The 27,326-nt window shown below is 44.2% G+C and overlaps 1 protein-coding gene across 2 annotated transcripts in view; it reads right to left on the bottom strand.

Moving 5' to 3' along the window:
- BTBD2 (BTB domain containing 2) overlaps window positions 1–27,326 on the bottom strand; it is a 510,757-nt gene that overhangs the window by 219,063 nt on the left and 264,368 nt on the right. The window contains exon 5 of one of the 2 annotated variants that reach the window (XM_040417770.1): window positions 5,072–5,269. The exons of the other annotated variant lie outside the window; for it this stretch is intronic. Coding sequence (XP_040273704.1) covers window positions 5,072–5,269 — 198 coding nt within the window. The remainder of the gene's footprint in view (window positions 1–5,071; window positions 5,270–27,326) is intronic. 2 annotated transcript variants of the gene reach the window in all.

The raw sequence follows: 27,326 nt of genomic DNA, 5'->3' as shown, positions 1-27,326 counted from the left end.
ATTACACTGTGCTTCCAGGTTTTACAAACACCCAAGGTGTCCCTCATTTTTTGCCCGGACATACGACAAGGCTCAGGAGTAAAAACGCACAATGCTTATTTGTGCCCAATGTGGTGAATTACACATCTTGTGCTGACTTAACTGTAGGGGCTCCAGGATGAAATAATAAATGGAACCCTGTGATGTCACTCCATTTTGTAAACTACACCCCTCAAGGTATTTAATAAGGGCTGGAGTGAACATTTTTACCACACAGGTGTTTTGCAAAAGTTAATGCACAGCAGATGGTGCAAAGCGAAATTTATTATATTTCTACCAATATGCCATTTTAGTGCCCAATATGTTGTGCCTATCGTGTACTAATGTGACAAGTATGCCCTCTTATTACTATGCTGTGTTTTCTGGTTTTAACAACATCCAACATGAGGCTTAATTTTTTTGCCTAAACATATAAGAGGCCTCAGGAGTGAAAGAGCACTATACACATTTAAGGCACAATGTGGTGATTTACACAGCTTGTGCAAACAACTGTAGAGGCTCTGGAGTGAAATAATACTGTAAATGGAACCCCTGAGAAGTGAACCCATTTTGGAAACTCCACCCATCAAGGTATTTATTTATATATGGGGTGAAGTGAGAATTTTTACACCACAGGAATTTTGCAGAAATTAATGTGCAGGCAACTACAGTAGTGGCTTGATGTGGGAAAGGGGCATTTTAATTTTATTTGAAACATTTTTGTAAAACTTTTTTTTTTACTTTTTTGTCCCACTATGGGACTTCTATTGGGTGTCTAATCCCTTTCCCAATACAGTATGATATAGGGATCGACAGATATAGATTTTTTAGAGCCGATACCGATAATCTGTGAACTTTCAGGCTGATCATTTATACCGATATTCTGTGAATTTTCATTTTTGAAAAAAAAAATCTGCTGAAAATGAATATGTTTATTGTTAACGTGTAGTTTTTTTTTTTGTAAATCTTTCTTTTTCATTTATACTTAATAATTTTTATAATTATTATTTTTTTTTTTACAAACTTTTAGCCCCCTTAGCGACTAGAACCCTTGTCCTATTCACCCTGATAGATCTCTATCAGGGTGAATTGGACCTCACACTCTCCTTGCTGCCCTGTGCTTTGTGCACACAGCAGCATGGAGATTACCATGGCAGTCAGGGTTTCAGTAGCGTCCTGGCTGCCATGGTAACTGATCGGAGCCCCAGGCTCTGCCACCGAGGAGGAGGGGAGAGGCGACCCTGTGGCCACTGCCACCAATGATTAATACTGGGGGGTTTGGGTGGGGGGCTGCACTGCGCCACCAATGTCTTTAATACAGGGGTTGGGGGGCGCACTGCGTCACCAATGTCTTTAATACTGGGCTTGGGTGGGGGGGGCCGCACTGCGCCACCAATGTCTTTAATACTGGGGTTGGGGGGGCGCACTGCGTCACCAATGTCTTTAATACTCGGCTTGGGGGGGTGGGCACACTGCGCCACCAATGATTAATACTGGGGTTTGGGGGGGGGGCGCACTGCGCCACTAATGAAGATAACTCTCTCATTAATTCATATACAGGAGGCGGGAGCTGGCTGCAGAATCACATAGCCGGCTCCCGACCTCTATGAGCGGTAGCTGCGATGCGCGGCAGTTAACCCCTCAGGTGCGGCACCTGAGCGGTTAACTACCGCGGATCGCAGCTACTTGTCATAGAGGTCGGGAGCCGGCTATGTGATTCTGCAGCCAGCTCCCGCCTCCTGAATATGAATTCATGAGGGAGTTATCTTCATTGGTGGCGCAGTGGCCACAGCCCCTCCCCTCCTCTTGTCCTCCCTCCTCTCATTGGTGGCAGCGGCAGCAGCGGCACAGGGGGGGAGGGAGACACTGCTTCCTTCTCCCCTGTGCTGCTGAGGGAACACAGAGTGCTGTCAGTAACACGATCCTTGTTCCCCATACGTTATCGGTATATCGGAAAAATAGATGCCAATACCAATAACGTTCAAAATCCTGAATATCGGCCGATAATATCGGTAAAACCGATAATCGGTCGATCCCTAGTATGATACATACTGTGTTGTACTGCAATTAAAAAATATATTTTTCCCTAGTACAGTTTTACATTTTTATGTTTTGTACACTATTATGGGGGCAGTCATCTTATACTCTGCTCTGTTAACAGGATTTCAGAGTTTTACTTGAAGCCGTATGGACATGGAAAATTCGTCTTTGAAAATGACTTCCTTGGGAGAGTTTTCTGAGCATGTCCTATGCAGAAGTTATTGAGCTGGCAGAGGGAGGACAAGTGAAGTGACAATCACCTATTTTCAATGGTAGATCTTATGTCACCTATATGTAGTTGTCAACTTTCATTTCTGCCTGAGATAATAAAATTACTACCGAAGATCTCTCTATACAGAACAGGAAGTGTCAGTCTTATATATGTGGCCATTGTGAAAAATGCAAACATTCAGCATTATTAGTTTATTAAGTGATGAAATGAAAAAAAAACCATAAAAAATTCAAAAATGTTTAAAAGGGTTTTCTGATACACCAAAAACTGTAGCTAGAAAATTTAGATTAAGGCAGATAATGTAGTAAGAAAAGAAGCATTACTCACCTATTCAATCAGACTGTAATTCAAATAAGACAGCCTTGCAGCAATGAGGTACCCAAATGGCCTGCAGCGGAGATATGCCTGAGGCTAGTAATTGTCTGCAGTAGTCATGTGGGGTATCTGGTGTGTGATCTTTGTACTATAGAAAACAACGATTGCCAGGAGCACCAAAGTAGTTGCACTGGGACAGCAGGGGATGGAATAGTGGAGCAATGCTTCTTGTCTAATTTCATAACAGCTACTTTATTCAGCTTAGCAAATTTTTTGGGTTCTCGGATTAACACCTTAAACATAAAAACTTGATTTAAACAATAGGTTATTTTCTGACATCAAAATCATTTTAAAGTGAATATCTACTTGAACAGGTTTAAAATTGTATGTGGATTATTTTATATACACAGTCAAGTCACATTATTATGAACACTTACTACTTTCAACATTGGCTTCCTATAGCTCATTAAGGAAGCTGCATGAGTAAAAGGGGTGGTTTATCAGAGCTGCAAAATGGGACAATTGCTGGCTTTCGGGCCAAGGGTGGACTGTGAACTGCTCGCATGCTGCTGTGGTAAAAGTGGAAACTGTGGAGCACAACATGTCATTGATGTGAGAGGTAAATGTTGGTTATGAGGGTGGACCGACATGCTACAGGGGAGCAGGTCACCGCCAAAGTGAACCATGGAGTTACCAGACGTGTGTGTCTAAACAGCAGTTGAGCTAATCCCAGTGCATATGGGGTTCTGAAGCAGAAAGATGGTCACTGCACCTCTGTTTAGCTGCATCATCAGTAAAGGCTTTAAAGGGAACCTGCCACCATGAAAATATGATGTAGGCTGCAGGCAGCATGTTATAGAGCAGGAGGAGTTGAGCGGGTTATTACAGTTTTATGGGAAAAGATTCAGTAAAACTTGTATTTTATACATATAAATGTCTGCTCATTCTGGGCTTTGGTTGATCCCATCAGTAACTGACAGATTTCTCTGTATACACAGTCATAGATGGCAGACTGTCAATCACTGATAGGATCGCCTCCTCAATCAGTCTGCTCACCATCTCTTGCTCCATAACATTCTGCCTGCCACTCAAACACCATTTTCAATGTGACAGGTTCCCTTTAATTTTGGCAGCAGTATCAGAAATGAACTTACGCTAATTGGCAAAGGGTTGTCTTCTCCGATAAGTCAAGTTTTTTGCTTCAATAAATGGATGAACATGGTTGAGATAAATTAGAGAATGAAGACCCTACAACCATTGCTATAAAAACACTGTTGCTGGTGGCAGAGTTATGATCTGGAGAATGTTTTCGTTGCATTTTCTGGGCCCACTCGTCCATGTGGAAGGCACTCTAAACAATTCGGGCATAAATTCATCCTTACACCCATACAAACATACTGACTGTTTTCCCTGAGTTGGATGGGAAATGTCCGAGATTGGTTGGAAGACCATGACCAAGACTTCCAAGTACTACCCTGGCCCCCTAATTCCCCTCACTTTAACCCAACTGAGCATCTGTGGGACAACCTCACTCGTCGTGCTCGCCCTATGGAACATCCCCACTCACCCTTCAGTAGGTGTGGGATTCACTGCAGTCAGAATGGGTCCAGATACCCGTAGCAACCTATAAGGACCTTACTGCGTCACTCCCAGCATGTCTAGCTGCTGACTCTGCTGCACACAGCAGTTACTCTGGATACTAGCGGATGGTCATAATAAAGTGACTCAACTGTGTATCTGTATAGTGGTCAGAGCTCATTTTTTCTGGAAAAAAATGCTTCAAGTCCCAACCATATACATAGATTTAAAACATAACCAGCTGGTGATCTTTCAGTCATGCAGTACTCCAATAATAATTTTGTGATGAGACTTGGTGGCACAGTGTTTTTTTATTTTTTTATTTTTTGTTAGCTTAGGTGGCCATGCAGAATATATTTAATTTACATTGAGGCCCATTTTCGGCAGGCTGATGAAATCCATGTCTATATAGAGGATTGTCGGCACTGTATCAGAAAAATAGAGCATATTAAGAAATCAATCACCACAATTTTATACCCAAAAATGACATGATAAAAGATGAAAATTCATTTTAAAGGGAGCCTGTCAGTAAGTTCATGTAGCATAAAAGAGCAATGAATTGCTGCAGTGGTTCAGAGAAAGTATAGTCTTAAAAAGTGCCAGGGGAAAAACGGCCAAAAAGAGTCTCTGCTCTGGGTAGGTTTCTCAGCTTAGAGAACCAAAAGGAGAGACAAGGCCAGTGGATGTTTCTTTCCAAGCCTGACAATTTAAAAAACCTGTTTTCTCTGAAATGTTGCAGCTTTAAGTGTATAAATACACAATTAGATCACCGAAACAGGCCAGCTTAAAGTTAAAATGTTCACTATCAATAATGCAAAACAATAAAACAAGGCAACACCCCATGTTCCTCCACACACAACCAATACAAAGATGTTCACTGAAGGATACCTGCTGCAAATTCTTCAATGGTCATAAGTGGGAAACGGATAAGTGATAATGCTTTGCCGAGTGCTTTCCGTTTGTTTTCTGATGTTATTGGCTGCTGCTGCCTCTGGCACTCTGCATCAGACCAGCGTACAACTGCATTAAAGAGTCTGATCTCACGAATGCCTAACGTATCCCGTTCTAAGACTGCAACAAGGGTATCTGGACAAAAGCAGAAACACAGTGTGAATACAAGTAGCCCATATGTGCTGTCTATCTAAGAGGCACAATTTTTTAATACAGTGTAGTGATAATGCCATCATATTTTGAAAAACAGCATTTTATCAAGTCACTACGGTTTTAAAAACTAGTTCCTATTTTAGGAACTTCCATAAAAGTGAATGGAGAGCACATTGCGCATGTGTTTTGTGCTCTCTTTCACTTCAATGGACCCATTCTGGACATAGGAGCAGGTCCCAGAGGTGGGCCTAAAGTTGTATCTTGAAGATTCTGGGGCCCAATGCAAAATCTATAACAGAGCCCTCCCAGCATGCGCTTTCTATAATACTGGTGTCTTCTTATGAGGAACAAGGGTCTTTGTGCCCCCTCAGGCTCCTGGGCCCAGTAGCGACTGCTACCTCTGAACCCCCAATAGCTACGCCCCTGGGTGGGACACACCTCTCTGACTTTGATTACATAACTTAGCGCTATTCGATCAATTTCTAAGATGTAAATACCCCTTTGAAGGTGTTGCCCAGAAGGGGTCAGACTGTGAACTTAAAGAGGTATTCCCATATTGGAAATAGAGGGCATGCACCTATACTTAGAATGGAGGCCAAAAAGTGCAGGAGGGCACACCGCATATGTACGGCCATCTTCGATTCATTTCTAGGAAACCGATGAAAATAGCTGAGTAGCTTCTCTTGGGCAGTGCACTTTCCATTTAGGTTAATGGAACTTCTGAAAATAGCCTAGAACTCAGCTATTTTCGGCAGTCCCATAGAAATGAATTGAGGGCAGCTGCGCATGTGTGGCTCGTCCTTCTGCACTTTGTGGGCTCCGTTCTAAGTATAGGTGCGGATCTCTGAGGTGAGACCTGCATAGATCAGACATTGGGGGGAAATCCTAGTAATATGCCACCAATGTCCAAGATGGGAATACCCCTTTAAAATAGACCTAGAAAAACCTAAAAACTAAAAGTGGCCCCATGTTGGCAGATCCAAATTGACAGAAGGTAGGACCAATATGAGTTGGCAGGGCCAGCAATACTGTAGTGCAGTGCAAAATACGGCTGTTCAGAACCAAACATACAGTGCAGCACAAAATACTGCCGCCCCCACCGCAGCATTCAACTCTATCACAATCCCGAGGACGGCAATGCAGTTGAATGCAGGAGGGAAATTTTTTCTGCCAGCCAGGTGCTTAAGTACCAGATGCTCCTAGCAGTTTTTAATATGGAGAGCATCAGATCACTATGGACCCAACTAGTGTCCTTGAGGAGGGCTTGGGCGACCCCCTGGGCATCAGCTCACTGGGATATTTTCCTGTAGGGTCCATGGCCATTCTGCCCCTTTTGTTTAGCATTGGAACCAACGACCCCTGGGGTCCTAACCTATGTCCCTGTACAAAAAAATATATAATCACGCTCACCAATCCGTGGTCCCACTGACACATCTGTAATGTACCGTTCAAGCCACAGAGACCTGTGAATAGCCACAACAGTCACAGGACCAAGCCACCTCCTGGTCCTATGGCGCCGAGAAGCGGCCAGTAACAGAGGAGTGGTGGGACCATGGACTGGGGAGTGAGGCTTTTATGTTCAGGGGCACTAAGTGGGATCCCAGTTGTTGTCTGCTATAAAACTGGACAACCCAACCACTTTAATCTTATAAGCTTTTTATTAGATCACAAGTAAAAAAAAAAAAATATATATTATATATATATATGTATATGAAACAAATAAGATACATCACAGTGTGGAACAAAAAAAGGATCAAAACTTTACTGAGGTGTAAACCCCTATGCTCCAATTGGCTAAAAAATTGGTATTTGACACTCTGAGGTCTTCGAAGACATTTTTGCTCTCTCACTTTCCTCCATCCCCTTTTAGGTTTTTGAATGCAACAACAATGGCATATGTCAGAGTGACACTGACATATATCCATGAGTAAACGCATGACTGTTGTGTAACACTGCACTGTTATATTAGAAACCTTTTAAACACTGTCTTTTATTGAGAGCACCCATAGAAATGAAGGTAGAGCACACCGCACATGTGCAATGCACTCTCATTCACTTTCAGTGCCTGTTCTAGAGAAAAGAATGGGCGGGGCAGGTGGCGCGAGCGCGAAGATAATTGGGGGGCGGTGGCAAGGCCAAGGGAAATGAGCGCTTCCATCGTGGTAGCGGTCATCTCTCTATATTTAACTGTATCGCTGTCCTCAGAAAGGCGATACAGTTGGATGCTGCGGAGGGGTACAGGAGAGACGTCTCCCTTCCCTGTCCCTCTGTACCCTTAGAGTGTATTTTTTTTGTACTAGCGCCCATTATAAGGGCGCAGTTTTTGCACTATAAGGAGAATTATGCATTGTTCATGATAATGCAAACTGATCCGTTTTGACTTACACTGAAAGTCAATGGGAGGCGGATCCATTTTCAATTGCACCATATTGTGTCAGTGAAAACAGATCTGTCCCCATTGACTTACATTGTAAGTCAGGACGGATCCGTTTGGCTCTGCATCGTCAGGCGGACATCAAAACACTGCAAGCAGCGTTTTGGTGTCCGCCTCCAGAGTGGAATGGAGGCTGAACGGAGGCAAACTGATGCATTTTGAACGGATCCTTATCCATTAAGAATGCATTGGGGCTAAACTGATCCGTTTTGGGCTGCTTGTGAGAGCCCTGAAATGGATCTCACAAGCGGACCCAGAAACGCCAGTGTGAAAGTAGCCTTATATGGTTGTGCTGGAACAGGCACAATGCTATTGTAGGCTTGTTTAAATGCAAATCCTAGTTGTCAGGTATGCTGCCATGGTGGATTGCCTTGAGGCAGAGGTGCCCAAACTCCCAAAAGGACAAGTACAGCTTCAGATTTGTTCACCTTTTCTCGCAAGAAACCATAAACAACCGGCAAAGGAAAGGATCTTCTTTTATTTTCTTAGTTAAATTAAATGCAAACAAAATACAATGCATTTTGGGGATCAGCAGGTCCCCTTCCTCAGGTCAGGATTGCATGCAAAACAATATATGGATTTTGAATATATATACCCTTGTGCAGAAGGCGCCAAACTGTGTCCATGTGGGAAAAGAAAATGGTCCATTTGATAGATTGATGGTAAAATTAAAGATATCATATTATAATAAAATAGAATGATAAAAGAGGAACTTCCTCTTTGGGACTGCACAGGTGCAAGATTTATCCAGCACACAGGGCCGTCAGGAGAAGACGAACGCTGGCCCTGTCAATCAAGGATGGCAGGACGTGATGTGAGGTGGGAGAACGGAGTCTCTGGAGCAGGAGGCTAATTTGCATATCATCAAAGTTAAAATTGTGCAGTAACCGGGGGACCCATATGCATAAAAATAGTACAGTTAGGCCCCTTTCACATGGGCGAGTATTCAGCGTGGGTGCAATGCGTGATGTGACCCGCACTGAATCCTGATCCATTCATTTCTATGGGGCTGTGCACACGAGCGGTGATTTTCACGCATCACTTGTGCGTTGCGTGAAAATTGCAGCAAGCTCTATATTGTGCGTTTTCCCGCAAGTGCAGTGTGCGCCATGGTTGCCAGGTTTCTACTGCTTTAAACAGCAGACACCCAAGTCTAATGTCTGAAATTGGCCATAATCCTTAGTGTAGACATTTAACCCCTCGGATGCTGTTGGTTAATTGTGACCAAGGCATCTATGGCAGCTTTTCATGGGAGTGCTTTGCTTCCGGGGCTTGAACATCTCCCTGTGCAGCAATCAGGGGAGCCATTGCCTGTATTTAAAAGCCCTGGTCTCTGACAAAATCAAGGATTTTACCAAGAAAATAGCAAATCTGCAATGAATTGCAATGGCAATTCATAGCAATATAAAGAAGAAACATAAAAAAGTGACATACAGTAAAACATTTTTAGAAATATAAAAATGCAAATCTCCCATTTCCTCATAATTAAAATAAAAATGAACAAAAATATAAATATCGCAGGCATCACCGCAAATGCCAAATTATTAAAATATAAAATGGACTGATCCTGTACGTTCAACGGTATAATGAAAATAAATAAATAAATGGCCGATTCGCCATTTTTTTTTTAACACTTTGTGATCAAAATATCATACACACTCCAAATTGGAATCAATAAAAACTACACCCACAAAAAATTAGCGCTCACACAGCTCCATAGACGTAACTTTATAAAAGGTTTTGGGGTTAGAAGTTTTATTTTTTCGGTATTAAAACACACACACTATATATACTGTGTATATATATATATATATATAAAATCAATAAAGAAGACCGGCACTCGCTGTGGATAATCTTCGTATTGAATACGAAGATTATTCACAGCGAGTGCCGGTCTTCTTTATTGATTCTACATTGGGACGCCATCCCATAGACTCGTGCACCGTGACCATATACAGCAGTGCCGACCTGTGATTACTATATTATATATATATATATATATATTTTTTTTTTTTTTTATGGTTGTAATTGTACCGACCCAGCGAACGAAGGTAACAGGTCACAAAACCCATAAACTTGTCAGAATTGAGTATTTTTCCAATTCCACCCCATTTGGATTTGGATTTTTTCAGCTTCCCGCAACATTCTATGCAATATTAATGAGGTTATTCAGGTAAAGATAATGAAGACCCAACCTAAGCATAGGACATCATCTTATCAGCGGTGTCCGAGACTTGGCATTCCCACCGATCAGCTGTTTAAGGAAGCCACCAGAGCTCTAAAAGGGGTTAATGTCAAAAGAAATAACAGCTTGTTCAGCAAAAGTGTGCAAAATTTTGCCTTAGGGCTCATGCACACGACCATTGGATGTTTTGGATCAGCAAAACTCAGATTCCAGCCATGTGCATTCTGAATTTTGTGGAACGGAACAACCAGCCCCCAATAGAACAGTCCTATCCCTGTTCTATTTTTTTGCGGAACGGCCATGCGAACACAATGCGTACAGAATAGGTTCCATTCTCTTTTGCAGACCGATTGAAGGAAATAGTACCGCATAGGGGCTGCAAAGAAAAGCGTAAACAGGAAAAAAATGTGTTTGTGTACATGAGCCCTTAGGCTCATTTCACATGGGTGATAAGTAATGAGTCAGGGTCCATTCAGGGAAAAACTGATAGCTTAAATCAGTTTTGCCTGCGCCTGCATTCAGTGTTTCCACATCTCCTAGCAATCACCAGTGAAAAATGCATTGCATGCCTTAGTTTTTCATGCAAGCCCCATTCATGGGGCTAGGGCTGCATGAAAAACTCACAATATAAGGCCCCTTTCACACGGGTGAGTATTCCGCGCGGATGCGATGCGTGAGGTGAACGCATTGCACCCGCACTGAATACCGACCCATTCATTTCTAAGGGGCTGTTTACATGAGCGGTGATTTTCACGCATCACTTGTGCGTTGCGTGAAAATCGCAGCATGCTCTATATTCTGCGTTTTTCACGCAACTCAGGCCCCATAGAAGTGAATGGGGTTGCGTGAAAATCGCAAGCATCCGCAAGCAAGTGCGGATGCGGTGCGATTTTCACGCATGGTTGCTAGGTGACAGTCTATTCACTGTATTGTGACAGTCTATTCACTGTAATAAAGAATGGTACCAAAACACCCTCCAACAGCAACTTCTTCCAACAATCCAACAACAGTTTGGTGAAGAACAATGCATTTTCCAGCACAATGGAGCACCGTGCCATAAGGCAAAAGTGATAACTAAGTGGCTCGGGGACCAAAACGTTGACATTTTGAGTCCATGGCCTGGAAACTCCCCAGATCTTAATCCCATTGAGAACTTGTGGTCAATCCTGAAGAGGCGGGTGGACAAACAAAAACCCACTAATTCTGACAAACTCCAAGAAGTGATTATGAAAGAATGGGTTGCTATCAGTCAGGAATTGGCCCAGAAGTTGATTGAGAGCATGCCCAGTCGAATTGCAGAGGTCCTGAAAAAGAAGGGCCAACACTGCAAATACTGACTCTTTGCATAAATGTTATGTAATTGTCGATAAAAGCCTTTGAAATGTATGAAGTGCGTGTAATTATATTTCACTACATCACAGAAACAAAGATCTAAAAGCAGTTTAGCAGCAAACTTTGGGAAAACTAATATTTGTGTCATTCTCAAAACTTTTTGCCACGACTGTACAGCTTGCCATTCTAGTCAGCACATCCAAGGAATCCGTTCTTTCTGGAGATGAGTGGTGTCATCATCAGTATCTTGCTCTTACTTCACCATTTATTCCTCCTCCTCTTCCTCAAGTGGTTGCTTCTCATCCTCCACTTCCTCCTCCAGAGAGCTTTCTCCATGTGGGTCCCCAACAGCAGAGGGTGGCCAGCATGATGTGTAAGCTGTTCTTCTTCCAACGTATCGTGCTGTATCAGTAGGAGCGTCTGCTCTAAGATAAATATAACAGGGATGACACTGTTGATGCTGCAATTGTCCCTACTGACAAATCTGGTGGAGTCTTGAAATGGCCTGAGTCTGCAACGAGTGTCTGTGAGGAGTTCTCACTGCTCAACATCAAAACAACTCATGCTCCCTGCTGAGGTGGCCTAGGGCATGACAAAATCATGTTGGCTGCTTGTGGCTACTCTCGCTCTAGATGATCAGCTCTAACACAGCATGGCAACGCTTCACTTTACATATATGGCAGGACGAAAGGAGAGTGAGACAGACACTCTGCTCTGCTTCTGTTGGGGACGGGAGGATGTCCATTAAGGAAGATGTGGAGGAGGCGGATAAGCGTCTTGTGTGGGAACCGCAAAAACAGACATAGAGGTGTCAAAAGGACCTGGCTTTGTTGCTGCCTCGCCACTGCCATGAAAATATTGACCTAGTGGGCTATGAAAGACATAGGCTGGTTTCACACAAACGAGTGTCACGCTCCACACTCGCAGCGTAGCACCCGTTGTGAACTTGCAGCACTGCCAGGGTCGCATAGCATTATATTTATTTATGATGCTATGTAACCCTTAAAGTTCAGGAATGTACAGGGTGGGCTACTTATATGGATACACCTTAATAAAATGGGATTGGTTGGTGATATTAACTTCCTGTTTGTGGCACATTAGTATATGTGAGGGGGGAAACTTTTCAAGATGGGTGGTGACCATGGCGGCCATTTTGAAGTCGGCCATTTTGAATCCAACTTTTGTTTTTTCAATAGGAAGAGGGTCATATGACACATCGAACTTATTGGGAATTTCACAAGAAAAACAATGGTGTGCTTGGTTTTAATGTACCTTTATTCTTTCATGAGTTATTTGCAAGTTTCTGACCACTTATAAAATGTGTTCAATGTGCTGCCCATTGTGTTGGATTGTCAATGCAACCCTCTTCTCCCACTCTTCACACACTGATAGCTACACCGCAGGAGAAATGCTAGCACCGGCTTCCAGTATCCGTAGTTTCAGGTGCTGCACATCTCGTATCTTCACAGCATAGACAATTGCCTTCAGTGGGGCCTAGTAATTTCTAGTTGTGCCACTGGATGTAAGCCATGAACAGAATAAATAGAAGGGGAGATTTATCATTTGCCTTGTTTCTGAAATGTGGAGTTAAAAAGTTGCAAACTATGTGTTTGCGACTTTTCAACTGTGCCTTAACAAAAAAAAAAAAAGGTTGGGGGGGCATGACAATGGCCAGGAGGGGGCGTGACCAGTCGCCTCAACACATTTATGTTCATTTTTGCCAGTTTTCTGACTCAAATGAAGCCAGAAGTACAAATTGATCTGCTCACATAGCGAGGAGCATCCTGTCTATCATCACACGACCTGCTCACAGCTGACAGCCTAGAAATCATCTATGAATATATGATTACCCTTCACCTGGAGAAAAAGAGAAATGATTGTAGTCCTACATCTCTGTATACAGTGTACAGGGGGGTCACACATCTGTATATACAGTATAAAGGGGGTCACAAATTACCAGTGTACACTGGTACCTTATAAACAGTATATAGTTGTATGTGTCTTACCTGTACACTGTATATAGAGACACCCCCTTCCCTGTACACTGTGTATTATGATAATGAGATCCTCCGATGCAGGGGGTCACACATCTCTATATACAGTACAGTGTACAATGATGGTGGTGGGGGTCACATATCACTGCAAGCAGTATACAGAGGGTCACACATCTCTACATACAGTGTACAATGGTGGTGATGGGAGTGGGGGTCACATATCACTGCAAGCAGTATACAGAGGGTCACACATCTCTACATACAGTGTACAATGGTGGTGATGGGAGTGGGGGTCACATATCACTGCAAGCAGTATACAGAGGGTCACACATCTCTACATACAGTGTACAATGGTGGTGATGGGAGTGGGGGTCTCATATCACTGCAAGCAGTATACAGAGGGTCACACATCTCTACATACAGTATACAGTGGTGGTAGGGGTCATATATCACTGCCTACAGTATACACAGGGTGACATCTCTATATACAGTATACAGTGGTTGGGGTGGGGGTCACATATCACTGCATACAGTACACAGAGGTTCACACATATCTACATACAGTGTACAATGGTGGTGGTGGGGGGTCACATATCACTGTATACAGAAGGTCACACATCTCTATATACAGTATACAGGGAGTGCAGAATTATTAGGCAAGTTGTATTTTTGAGGATTAATTTTATTATTGAACAACAACCATGTTCTCAATGAACCCAAAAAACTCATTAATATCAAAGCTGAATATTTTTGGAAGTAGTTTTTAGTTTGTTTTTAGTTTTAGCTATTTTAGGGGGATATCTGTGTGTGCAGGTGACTATTACTGTGCATAATTATTAGGCAACTTAACAAAAAACAAATATATACCCATTTCAATTATTTATTTTTACCAGTGAAACCAATATAACATCTCAACATTCACAAATATACATTTCTGACATTCAAAAACAAAACAAAAACAAATCAGTGACCAATATAGCCACCTTTCTTTGCAAGGACACTCAAAAGCCTGCCATACATGGATTCTGTCAGTGTTTTGATCTGTTCACCATCAACATTGCGTGCAGCAGCAACCACAGCCTCCCAGACACTGTTCAGAGAGGTGTACTGTTTTCCCTCCTTGTAAATCTCACATTTGATGATGGACCACAGGTTCTCAATGGGGTTCAGATCAGGTGAACAAGGAGGCCATGTCATTAGATTTTCTTCTTTTATACCCTTTCTTGCCAGCCACGCTGTGGAGTACTTGGACGCGTGTGATGGAGCATTGTCCTGCATGAAAATCATGTTTTTCTTGAAGGATGCAGACTTCTTCCTGTACCACTGCTTGAAGAAGGTGTCTTCCAGAAACTGGCAGTAGGACTGGGAGTTGAGCTTGACTCCATCCTCAACCCGAAAAGACCCCACAAGCTCATCTTTGATGATACCAGCCCAAACCAGTACTCCACCTCCACCTTGCTGGCGTCTGAGTCGGACTGGAGCTCTCTGCCCTTTACCAATCCAGCCACGGGCCCATCCATCTGGCCCATCAAGACTCACTCTCATTTCATCAGTCCATAAAACCTTAGAAAAATCAGTCTTGAGATATTTCTTGGCCCAGTCTTGACGTTTCAGCTTGTGTGTCTTGTTCAGTGGTGGTCGTCTTTCAGCCTTTCTTACCTTGGCCATGTCTCTGAGTATTGCACACCTTGTGCTTTTGGGCACTCCAGTGATGTTGCAGCTCTGAAATATGGCCAAACTGGTGGCAAGTGGCATCTTGGCAGCTGCACGCTTGACTTTTCTCAGTTCATGGGCAGTTATTTTGCGCCTTGGTTTTTCCACACGCTTCTTGCGACCCTGTTGACTATTCTGAATGAAACGCTTGATTGTTCGATGATCACGCTTCAGAAGCTTTGCAATTTTAAGAGTGCTGCATCCCTCTGCAAGATATCTCACTATTTTTGACTTTTCTGAGCCTGTCAAGTCCTTATTTTGACCCATTTTGCCAAAGGAAAGGAAGTTGCCTAATAATTATGCACACCTAATATAGGGTGTTGATGTCATTAGACCACACCCCTTCTCATTACAGAGATGCACATCACCTAATATGCTTAATTGGTAGTAGGCTTTCGAGCCTATACAGCTTGGAGTAAGACAACATGCATAAAGAGGATGATGTGGTCAAAATACTCATTTGCCTAATAATTCTGCACGCAGTGTACAGTGGTGGGGGTCACATATCACTGCATACAGTATACACAGGGTGACATCTCTATATACAGTATACAGTGGTTGGGGTGGGGGTCACATATCACTGCATACAGTACACAGAGGTTCACACATCTCTACATACAGTGTACAATGGTGGTGGTGGGGGGTCACATATCACTGTATACAGAAGGTCACACATCTCTATATACAGTATACAGTGGTGGGGGTCACATATCACTGCATACAGTATACAGAGGGTCACATATCTCTGTATACAGTAGTGAGGATCACATATCACTGCATACAGTATGCAGAGGGTCACACATCTCTATATACAGTGGTGGGGGTCACATATCACTGCATACAGTATGCAGAGGGTTACACATCTCTATATACAGTGGTGGGGGTCACATATCACTGCATACAGTATGCAGAGGGTCACACATCTCTATATACAGTGGTGGGGGTCACATATCACTGCATACAGTATGCAGAGGGTTACACATCTCTATATACAGTGGTGGGGGTCACATATCACTGCATACAGTATGCAGAGGGTTACACATCTCTATACACAGTGGTGGGGGTCACATATCACTGCATACAGTATGCAGAGGGTCACATCTCTATATACAGTGTACAATGGTGGTGGTGGGGGGTCACATATCACTGTATACAGAAGGTCACACATCTCTATATACAGTAGACAGTGGTGGGGGTCACATATCACTGCATACAGTATACACAGGGTGACATCTCTATATACAGTATACAGTGGTTGGGGTGGGGGTCACATATCACTGCATACAGTACACAGAGGTTCACACATCTCTACATACAGTGTACAATGGTGGTGGTGGGGGGTCACATATCACTGTATACAGAAGGTCACACATCTCTATATACAGTATACAGTGGTGGGGGTCACATATCACTGCATGCAGTATACAGAGGGTCACATATCTCTGTATACAGTAGTGAGGATCACATATCACTGCATACAGTATACAGAGGGTCACATCTCTATATACAGTGGTGGGGGTCACATATCACTGCATACAGTATGCAGAGGGTTACACATCTCTATATACAGTGGTGGGGGTCACATATCACTGCATACAGTAAGCAGAGGGTCACACATCTCTATATACAGTGGTGGGGGTCACATATCACTGCATACAGTATACAGAGGGTCACACATCTCTATATACAGTGGTGGGGGTCACATATCAATGTATGGGGGGGGGGTCACATATCACTATATACAGAGTGCAGGAAGGAGAGGGCACACATTTACAGATGAGATCAGTGACTGCTGCTGATATCACTGACCTCAGCCATATTGACAGCTCAGGAGGGGTTAAACTGTTGGTCTGGCTGTAATAAACATGTCTGTGATAAGATCACAGAGCAGAGGACAGACACTGGGATTGCTCACACTTTGTCTTCCACAGCACCTTCCTGGCTCTGCTACATCCTCACATACAGCAGTAGCCTCTCGGTACAGGAGACAGAGTGGATGGAGTCTACAGACAGTCAGCTTCCATCAGCCATCACAGCTTCTCCTCACAGTCTCCCTTTCTCCTGCAAAAGTTTCTTTATTTCTGCTTGAATCTTCCTGCTAAGCCCCTCCAGCCCTGCACAGCCAGGAGTGTCAATCACAGAAGGAAAGCACATCTGATACAAGTAGGGTGCTTTAGGACCCAGGGAGCAGCACACTCCTTCAGGCATGGACGGGTTTGCTCCTCCATGGCAGGTGCAGCTATGGATGAGACAGGCAGCTGTGAGAGCAGGACAGGAGGGGGCGTGGCTACCAATAGCAGGAAAACCAGGCAGATCTGCTTCAGAAGATATATCAGTAAGTGTAATATCTCCCTACTTTCTTTACAGTTGTAATAAGTGCTAACAAAGTGGCCAACCCCTTTTAGCTTGCACACCAGCTGATGACTTGGCGCAAAGAGTTGTTTCCTAGTTACAATATCTCACAAAAGTGAGTACACCCCTCACATTTTTTGTAAATATTTTATTATATCTTTTCATGGGACCCCACTGAAGATATGATACTTTGATACAATGTAAAGTAGTCAGTGTACAGCTTGTATAACGCATACATTTGGTGTGCCCTCAAAATAACTCAACACACAGCGCCACATGACCCACGCTAGTGAATACAGCTGAGCACCGAGTGCCCAGCTCGGTGCTCAGACCTCCCCTGGTTGCCGGGGGAACTGAGGACGCCGGCCGCGCGGAGGAGACGTGCGCGGCCGGACCGCCCCGCCCCCTATCACCTAGGAGACAAGGATGCTGTGCGCATCCTTGCTCCTGCACAGACGCGGGATGCCAACGGCGCTGAGGAGAACGAGCGCCTCGTCGGCGTCCCCATGGGGCGTCCCCGCGGTTGCGGCATCCATGGGGTTAATAGAGGGAGGGAGCTCCCTCTCTCAACCATCGGGGCTGCAGCGCTGTGATTGCAGCACCCGATGGTTGCCATGGCAACCGGACGCTTTGCAAAAGCAAGAGCATTGCAAAGTATAGTACAGCCATCAGCCCCACTGGATCTTCATGATCCAAGAGGGACTTGATAAAAAAAAGAAAGTGAAAATAATAAAAATGAAAAAAAAAAATGTAAATTAAAAAAAGAAATGGCCTTTTCCTATAAAAAAAATGAAAAAATAAAATAAAATAAAATAAAACACACATATTAGGTGTCACCGCGTCCGTAACGACCCTCTCTATAAATATATCACATGATAGACCCCGTCCGATAAACACCATAAAAAAAAAAAGTGCCAAAAAAGCTATTTTTGTCACCTTACGTCACAAAAAGTGCAACAGCAAGCAATCAAAAAGGCTTATGACCCCCAAAATAGTATCAATCAAACCGTCACCTCATCCCGCAAAAAATGATACCCTATTTAAGACAATTGCCCAAAAAATAAAAAAGCTATGGGTCTCAGACTATAGAGACACCAAAACATCATTTTTTGGGTTTCAGAAATGCTGCTATTGTGTAAAACTTAAATAAATAAGAAAAAGTATACATATTAGGTATTACCACGTCCGTAACGATCTGCTCTATAAAACTATCACATAACCTAACTCCTCAGATGAACGCTGTAAAAATAAATAAATGAAAACCGTTCCAAAACAGCCAATTTTTGGGTCACCTTGCCCCATAAAGTGTAATAATGAATGATCAAAAAATCCTATGTACCCAAAAATGGTACCAATAAAAACCTCAACGCTTTCTGCAAAAAACGAGCCCCTGCACAAGACGATCGGCAGAAAAATAAAAAACATATGGCGTTCAGAAAATCAATCCAGCAAAATCTGCCTTCCAAAAACCGTATGGCATTCCTTTCCTTCTGCGCCCTGCCGTGTGCCCATACAGCAGTTTAAGACCACATGTGGGGTGTTTCTGTAAACCGCGGAATCTGGTTAATAAATATTGAGTTTTGTTTGGCTGTTAACCCTTAATGTGTTAAAGAATTTTTTTTTATAAAATGGAAAATCTGCCAAAAAAGTGAAATTTAGAAATTTCATCTCCATTTTCCTTTAATTCTTGTGGAACGCCTAAAGGGTTATCAAAGTTTGTAAAATCAGTTTTGAGTAACTTGAGGGGTGTAGTTTCTACAATGGGGTCATTTATGGGGGTATCCACTATGTAGGCCCCACAAAGTGACTTCAGACCTGAACTAGTCCTTAAAAAGTGGGTTTTGGAAATTTTCTTAAAAATTTTAAGAATTGCTTCTAAACTTCTAAGCCTAAAAAACGTCCTAAAAAAATAAAATGACATTTCCAAAATGATGCCAACATAAAGTAGACATATAGGGAATGTTAAGTAATAAATATTTTATTAGGTATGACTTTCTGTTTTAGAAGCAGATAAATTGAAATTTGGAAAATTGTGAATTTTTCAAAATTTTTGGTAAATTTGGGATTTTTTTAGAAATAAAGGTGAAATATTTTGACTCAAATAAATGACTATCATGAAGTAAAATGTGTCACAAGAAAACAATCTCAGAATGGCTTGGATAAGTAAAAGTGTTCCAAAACTATTACCACATAAAGTGACGCATGTCAGATTTGTAAATTTTGACCTGGACACTAGGGCATCAATGACCCTTGGTCATGAAAGGGTTAAAGACTATGTACACTGTTTGAGTAAATTTTTTATGATTACATTTAACTTATTTTGGGCTAAAAATCATATTTTCAATTGGCCTTTATTAAAAATATTGAGCTGTTCAGTCAAAAAGGGTTAACTGTTTTTCAAACTGTGTGACTGGTACTTTCCCTTTGTGACAGTCATCCTATTACCCTTATCTCTAAACTACCAAGAGGTCATAAACACTTATTTAAGCCACATTCTTATCAGTAAGATAAGGATTGAAATGTAATGAGTGTTTATAATGTGAAAGAGCAGAGATAAGGCTACTTTCACACTGGCGTTTCTGGGTCCGCCTGTGAGATCCGTTTCAGGGCTCTCACAAGCGGCCCAAAACGGATCAGTTTAGCCCCAATGCATTCTGAATGGATAAGGATCCGTTCAGAATGCATCAGTTTGCCTCCGTTCAGCCTCCATTCTGCTCTGGAGGCGGACACCAAAACGCTGCTTGCAGCGTTTTGATGTCCGTCTGACGAAACTGAGCCAAACGGATCCGTCCTGACTTACAATGTAAGTCAATGGGGACAGATCCGTTTTCACTGACACAATATGGTGCAATTGAAAACGGATCCGCCTCCCATTGACTTTCAATGTAAGTCAAAACGAATCAGTTTGCATTATCATGAACAAAAAAAAAATATATATATATATTATTTTTTTTTTGTTCATGGTAATGCAAACGGATCCGTTCTAAACGGATACTAGCGTTTGCATTATAGGTGCGGATCCGTCTGTGCAGATACCAGACGGATCCGCACCTAAACGCAGGTGTGAAAGTAGCCTAAGAAGTCCATCTGCTCCTCAGATGAAGAAAAAGAAAAAGAAAAAAAAATTTACAGGCAGCTAGTAGAGCATGTCAGCTCTGTACAGAAAAAATGATTCCATATTGTTAATAAAGACCAATTGAAAAAAAAGATACTTGGCTGAAAAAGTACAATGCAATAATATAAAAAATTGCCCCCAATTGTGTACATAGCCTTTAATGTCTAAACTGCTAGCAACAAAAGTGACTACCCCCCTAAGTAAAAATGGCCAAATTATACCAAAGTGTCAATATTTTGTGTGGCCGCCATTATATTCCAGCACTGCTATAAAACTCTTGGAATCCTCCTTCACTCCTCCATGATGACATCACAGAGTTAGTGGATGTTACCTTCCTTTTGAGCAGCGATGTCCAACATGCGGCCCTCCAACTGTTGCAAAACTACAAATCCCAGCATGCCTGGACAGCTTACAGCTACTAAGGCATGCTGGGAATTGTAGTTTTGCAACAGCTGGAGGGCCGCAGGTTGAGCATCCCTGCTGTTGAGGATGCTTCACAGATGCTCAATAGGGTTTAGATCTGGAGACATGCCTGGGCAGTCCAGCGTCTTTAACCTCAGTTTCTTTAGCAAGGCAGTGGTGGTCTTGGAGTTGTGTTTGGGGTCGTTATGTTGGAATACTGCCCTGCAGCCAGGTTTCCGAAGGGAGGGGATTATGCTCTACTTCATTATGTTACAGTACATGTTGGCATTTATGGTTCCCTCAATGAACTGTAGCTCTCCACAGTCGACAGCACTCATGCAGCACCAAACCATGACACTCCCACCACCATGCTTGACTGTTGGCAAGACACACTTGTCTTTGTACTCCTCACTAGAGATGTCCCTAACTATTCGCCGGCAAACATAGCTTGTTCGCGTTCGCCGCGGCGGGCGAACATATGCGATGTTCGGTCCGCCCCCTATTCGTCATCATTGAGCAAACTTTGACCTTGTACCTCACAGTCAGCAGACACATTCCAGCCAATCAGCAGCAATACCCTCCCTCCCACCTCCTGGACAGCATCCATTTTAGATTAATTCGGAAGCTGCAGTCTTAGTGGGAGGAGGGACAGTGTAGCTGTTGCTGATTTAATAGGGAAATCGATAGCTAGGCTAGTGTATTCAGTGTCCACTACAGTCCTGAAAGACTCATCTGATCTCTGCTGTAAGGACGGCGTCCTGACAGCACCCCAAAAAGCCCTTTTTAGGGCTAGTACATCAGTCTGCTTTTTTTTTTCCCTCTGTAATCTAATTGCAGTTGCCTGCCAGCGTGTGTGTCAGGCCCTGCCAGTGCACAGTGTCACCAGTGCAACTCATATCTGGTGTCACAGTAGATTACATTTAAAAAAAACAACAACAATTTTGACTGTAATATAATAGCAGTCAGTTGCCCGAAGGCGTGTGTGTTTCAGGCCCTGCAAGTGCACAGTGTCACCAGTGCCACTCATATCTGGTGTTACAGTAGATTACATAAAAAATAAATAAAAATAATTTTGACTGTAATAGCAGTTAGTTGCCTGCAAGTGTGTGTGTCAGGCCTACAGCGTGTACTGTGCCAACTACTGTCAGTGCACAGTGCCACTCATATCTGGTGTCACAGTAGCTTGCACGCATAGTACAACTAATCAAAAAAAAAAAATGACAGGCAGAGGCAGGCCACCCCGCTGGGGCCGTCGTGGTCGTGGTGCTTTGATTCCCTTTGGCCCTAGAATAATGCCCAGTGTTCAGAGGCCACGTACCCTGAACTTGAAAAGTTCTGAGGACATAGTTGACTGGCTAACACAGGACACCCAATCTTCTACAGCTTCCGCTTGGAACCTTGACGCACCATCCTCCTCCAGCTTAGCTTCGGGCACCTCTCAAGTTACCACTCGCCCACCTGCCGCCACCACCAACACTAGCACCACAGCTGCTTCACTTGATCTGTCAGGAGTTATTTACACATCAGTTGGAAGAAATGAGTGATGCGCAACCATTATTGCCAGAGGATGTAGAAAACAGGGATATGTCTCAGTCAGGCAGCATTACACACATGGACGTACGGTGTGATGATGATGATGATGATGTTGTACCCGCTGCTGCTTCCTTTGCTGAGTTGTCAGATACAAGTGAAGCGGTTGATGATGACGATGTGTCCGTGGATGTCACGTGGGTGCCCGCTCGAAGAGAAGAAGAACAGGGGGAAAGTTCAGATGGGGAGACAGAGAGGAGGAGGAGACGAGTTGGAAGCAGGAGGAGGTCGTCGCAAGGAGCTAGTGGCACAGTCAGACAGCATGTATCGGCACCTGGGGTCAGCCAGACAGCACGCCAATCAACGCATGCTGTTGCCACCACCAAAATGCCGTCATTGCAAAGCTCAGCAGTGTGGCATTTTTTTTGTGTGTCTGCCTCTGATAACAGCGATGCCATTTGCAACCTGAGGCAAAAGAAACTGAGTCGTGGGAAATCCAAAACCCACATAGGTACAACTGCTTTGCGAAGGCACATGATCTCACATAACAAACGCCTATGGGATCAACACATGATGACTAGTACAAGCAGCGCACAAGCTCAAAGCCACCATCCTCCTCCTGGTCCAGCATCTTCAGCCACGTCAACCACTGCTGTCCTCCTTGCCCCCTCTCAACCACCCGCCACTCCTTCTCTCGCCTTGAGAAGTTCCTGCTCATCTGCCCACAGTCAGGTGTCTGTCAAGGAAATGTTTGAGCGTAAGAAGCCAATGTCACAGAGTCACCCCCTTGCCCGGCGTCTGACAGCTGGCTTGTCGGAACTCTTAGCCCGCCAGCTTTTACTAAACAAGCTGGTGGAGTCTGAGGCCTTCAAAAAATGTGTAGCTATTGGGACACCGCAGTGGAAGGTACCCGGCCGAAATTTCTTTTCACAAAAGGCAATCCCCAACCTGTACTCTATTGTGCAAAAGGAAGTTATGGCATGTCTGGCACACAGTGTTGGGGCAAGGGTCCATCTGACCACTGATACCTGGTCTGCAAAGCACGGTCAGGGCAGGTATATCACCTACACTGCGCATTGGGTAAACCTGCTGACGGCTGCCAAGCATGGAGTGTGTGGCTCTGCAGAGGAGTTGGTGACACCGCCACGACTTGCATGCAGGCCTGCTGCCACCTCCTCTACTTCTCCTACTCCATCCTCTTCCATAAACTCCTCGGCTGAGTCCTCTTCTGCTGCTGCGTCTTGCTCCACATCAACTGCACCCCCCCAGCTCCCCAAGGGCTATTCCACATCCCGGATACGACAGTTTCACGCCGTCTTGGGGTGACTTGCCTGAAAGCAGAGAGTCACACCGGACCAGCACTCCTGTCTGCCCTGAACGCACAGGTGGATCAGTGGCTGACTCCGCACCGACTGGAGATCGGCAAAGTGGAGTGTGACAACGGAAGCAATTTGTTGGCGGCATTGAATTTGGGCAAGTTGACACATGTGCCGTGCATGGCACATGTGTTGAATCTGATTGTACAACGTTTTGTGCATAAGTACCCAGGCTTACAGGACATCCTCAAGCAGGCCAGGAAGGTGTGTGGCCATTTCAGGCGTTCCTACACGGCCATGGTGCACTTTTCAGATATTCAGCGGCGAAACAACATGCCAGTGAGGCATGCCTGACACGTTGGAATTCAACACCCCTAATGTTCGACCACCTGCTCCAACAAGAAAAAGCAGTCAACGAGTATTTGTATGACCGGGGTGCTAGGACAGCCTCTGCGGAGCTGGGAATTTTTTTGCCACGTTACTGGACGCTCATGTGCAATGCCTGTAGGCTCTTGCGTCCTTTTGAGGAGGTGACAAACCTAGTCAGTCGCACTGAAGGCACCATCAGCGACATCATCCCATTTGTTTTCTTCCTGGAGCGTGCCCTGCGAAGAGTGCTGGATCAGGCCGTAGATGAGCGTGAAGAGGAAGAGTTGTGGTCACCATCACCACCGGAAACAGCCTTATCAGCATCGCTTGCTGGATCTGCGGCAACGCTGGAAGAGGAGTCTGAGGAAGAGGAGTCAGAGGAGGAATGTGGCTTTGAGGAGGAGGAAGACCAACCACAGCAGGCATCCCAGGGTGCTCGTTGTCACCTATCTGGTACCCGTGGTGTTGTACGTGGCTGGGGGGAAGAACAGACCTTCAGTGAGATCAGTGAGGACGAGGAACTGGACATGAGTAGCTCGGCATCCAACCTTGTGCAAATGGGGTCTTTCATGCTGTCGTGCCTGTTGAGGGACCCTTGTATAAAAAGGCTGAAGGAAAACGACCTGTACTGGGTGGCCACGCTACTAGACCCCCAGTATAAGCAGAAAGTGCCTGAAATGTTACCGAATTACCGGAAGTCAGAAAGGATGCAGCAGTTCCAAAATAAATTAAAAAGTATGCTTTACACAGCGTATAAGGGTGATGTCACAGCACAACGGGAATCTAACAGGGGAAGAGGTGAAAGTAATCCTCCTCCTACCACGACCACGCCGGCAAGGACAGGACGCTTTACAGACGTGTTGTTGATGGAGGACATGCTGAGCTTTTTAAGTCCTACGCATCGCCACAGCCCTTCGGGGTCCACCCTCAGAGAACGACTCGACCGACAGGTAGCAGACTACCTCGCCTTAACTGCAGATATCGACACTCTGAGGAGCGATGAACCCCTTGACTACTGGGTGTGCAGGCTTGACCTGTGGCCTGAGCTATCCCAATTTGCGATAGAACTTCTGGCCTGCCCCCCTTCAAGTGTCCTGTCAGAAAGGACCTTCAGTGCAGCAGGAGGTATTGTCACTGAGAAGAGAGGTCAAAAAACTCTAGACTACCTCACCTTTATTAAGATGAATGAGGCATGGATCCCGAAGGGACTGACAGTGGGCGATACATTTGACTAAAAAAGGCCTGATGAGATGAGCTGCCTTGGGCTAAAAATGGTCCACACGCTGCTGTATTTTATCTCTGCATGCCGGATGACTTGCGTGACTTATCCGCCACCAACTAGGGTTCAAGCCGCAATGTTTTAGTGCGCTTTCTGCCTGGAAAACATAAATTTTTCTGGCCGCTGCTACCGGCTGCAACAATACCAAATTTTTCAGGCATGTGTACATGCCTAATTTTTCTGGCCTCTGGTGCTGCAAAAACAAAACAAAAAAAAAGTCACATACATGTGTCAATTCCCCTTCGTGATCGTTACCTTGTCGTGGTGAAGGGGCTTGCGTATCACAATGAAGCGACCACCTCTATGAGTGTGTTGGCAATGGCAATGTTGGCACACCCCAGATGATAAGGTTGTTGCTTCATTGTTAACAGACCAAAAGCAATCGGCTGGATAATTTTGCATAGAAAAAACATTAATTTTCTTTGTGATCATCTAAGGTGATCATTAAAGCCTACTAGGCCAACAATGGGTCCACACTGCAGAATCATTGTTTTCTGGGTCACTTAACTGTCACTGAACTACCTCAGCACGACCATAGGCTTTGAAAAACCCCCATCGCCTGCAATCTCCCAAACGTGCGCACGAGCACAGTGATCACTACACCAAGATTGACGCATAGAGGAATAAAATTTATGTCATGAGTGTGTCAACTATTGAAAACTCTTTGCGGTTGTCTAAAATCTATTCCATACACGTACCCTGATAGGGGACGTAACAGGGATTAAACTGATAGGAATAGTACTACTTAACACACCACTCATATCTGGTGGCACAGTACATTGCACGATGCACGCGCAGTGCCCCAAATTTGAAGAAAGAGGACCGACCAAGCATCATTTCCATCTTCCGGTTCATAAAATCTATTCCATACACCGGCCCCTGATAGGGGACAAAACAGAGATTAAACTGTTAAAAACAGATTTTTTTTAATAAAAAAAAAAAAAAAAAAACAGCCTCTGCGGACCTGGGTATTTTTTGCCCGCGTTACTGAACGCTCATGCACAATGGCTGTAGGCTCATGCGTCCTTTTGCGGAGGTGACAAACCTGGTCAGTCAAACCCAAGGCAACATCATCGACCTCATCCCATATGCGTTTTTTCTGGAGCAAGCCCTGCGAAGACTGCTGGATCAGGCCGTAGATTAGCATGAAGAGGAAGAGTTGTGGTCACCATCACCACCAGAAGCAGCCTTGTCGTCGTCGATTGCTGGACCTGCGGCAACGCAGAGAGAGGAGTCTGAAGAAGAGGAGTCAGAGGAGGAAGGTGGAAGACCAACCACAGCAGGCATCCCAGGGGGCTTGTTGTCACCTTTCAGGGACCCTTGGTGTTGTACGTGGCTGGGTGGAGGAAGAGACATTCAATTACGTCAGTGAGGACAAGGAACGGGACATGGCTAGCTTGGTATCCAACCTTGTGCAAATGGGGAGTTTGCGGTTGTGCAAATGGACTGTTTGCGGTGCATTAAAACGGGGAGTTTGGTCTGTCAGAGTTTGGTCTGTCACTGTGAAGCGGGGCGTAACCCTTGCACTACCTGATCGTATACACACACTGGATGTTTTAAAGCACGTTATTCCAAACAATTTAGGAATGTTAGGTGATTTATGCCCTTTATGGATTAAAACCAGACTCTGCGTCAACTACGTAATTTTCCATGGGAGTTTTGCCATGGATCCCCCTCCGGCATGCCACAGTCCAGGTGTTAGTCCCCTTGAAACAACTTCTCCATCACTATTGTGGCCAGAAAGAGTCCCTGTGGGTTTTAAAATTCGCCTGCCTATTGAAGTCTATGGCGGTTCGCGAAAATTCGCGTTCGCCAACGGAAAATTTAATGTTTGCGACATCTCTACTCCTCACCTGGTTGCCACCACACACTCTTGACACCATCTGAACCAAATAAGTTTATCTTGGTCTAATCAGACCAAAGGACATGGTTCCAGTAATCCATGTCCTTAGTCTGCTTCTCTTTAGAAAACTGTTTGCGCGCTTTCTTGTCCATCATCTTTAAAAGAGGCTTCCTTT

This window comes from Bufo bufo, chromosome 2, assembly GCF_905171765.1.
Source record: "Bufo bufo chromosome 2, aBufBuf1.1, whole genome shotgun sequence".
Taxonomy (NCBI): Eukaryota; Metazoa; Chordata; class Amphibia; order Anura; family Bufonidae; genus Bufo; species Bufo bufo.
This window is presented reverse-complemented; position numbering and strand designations above follow the sequence as displayed.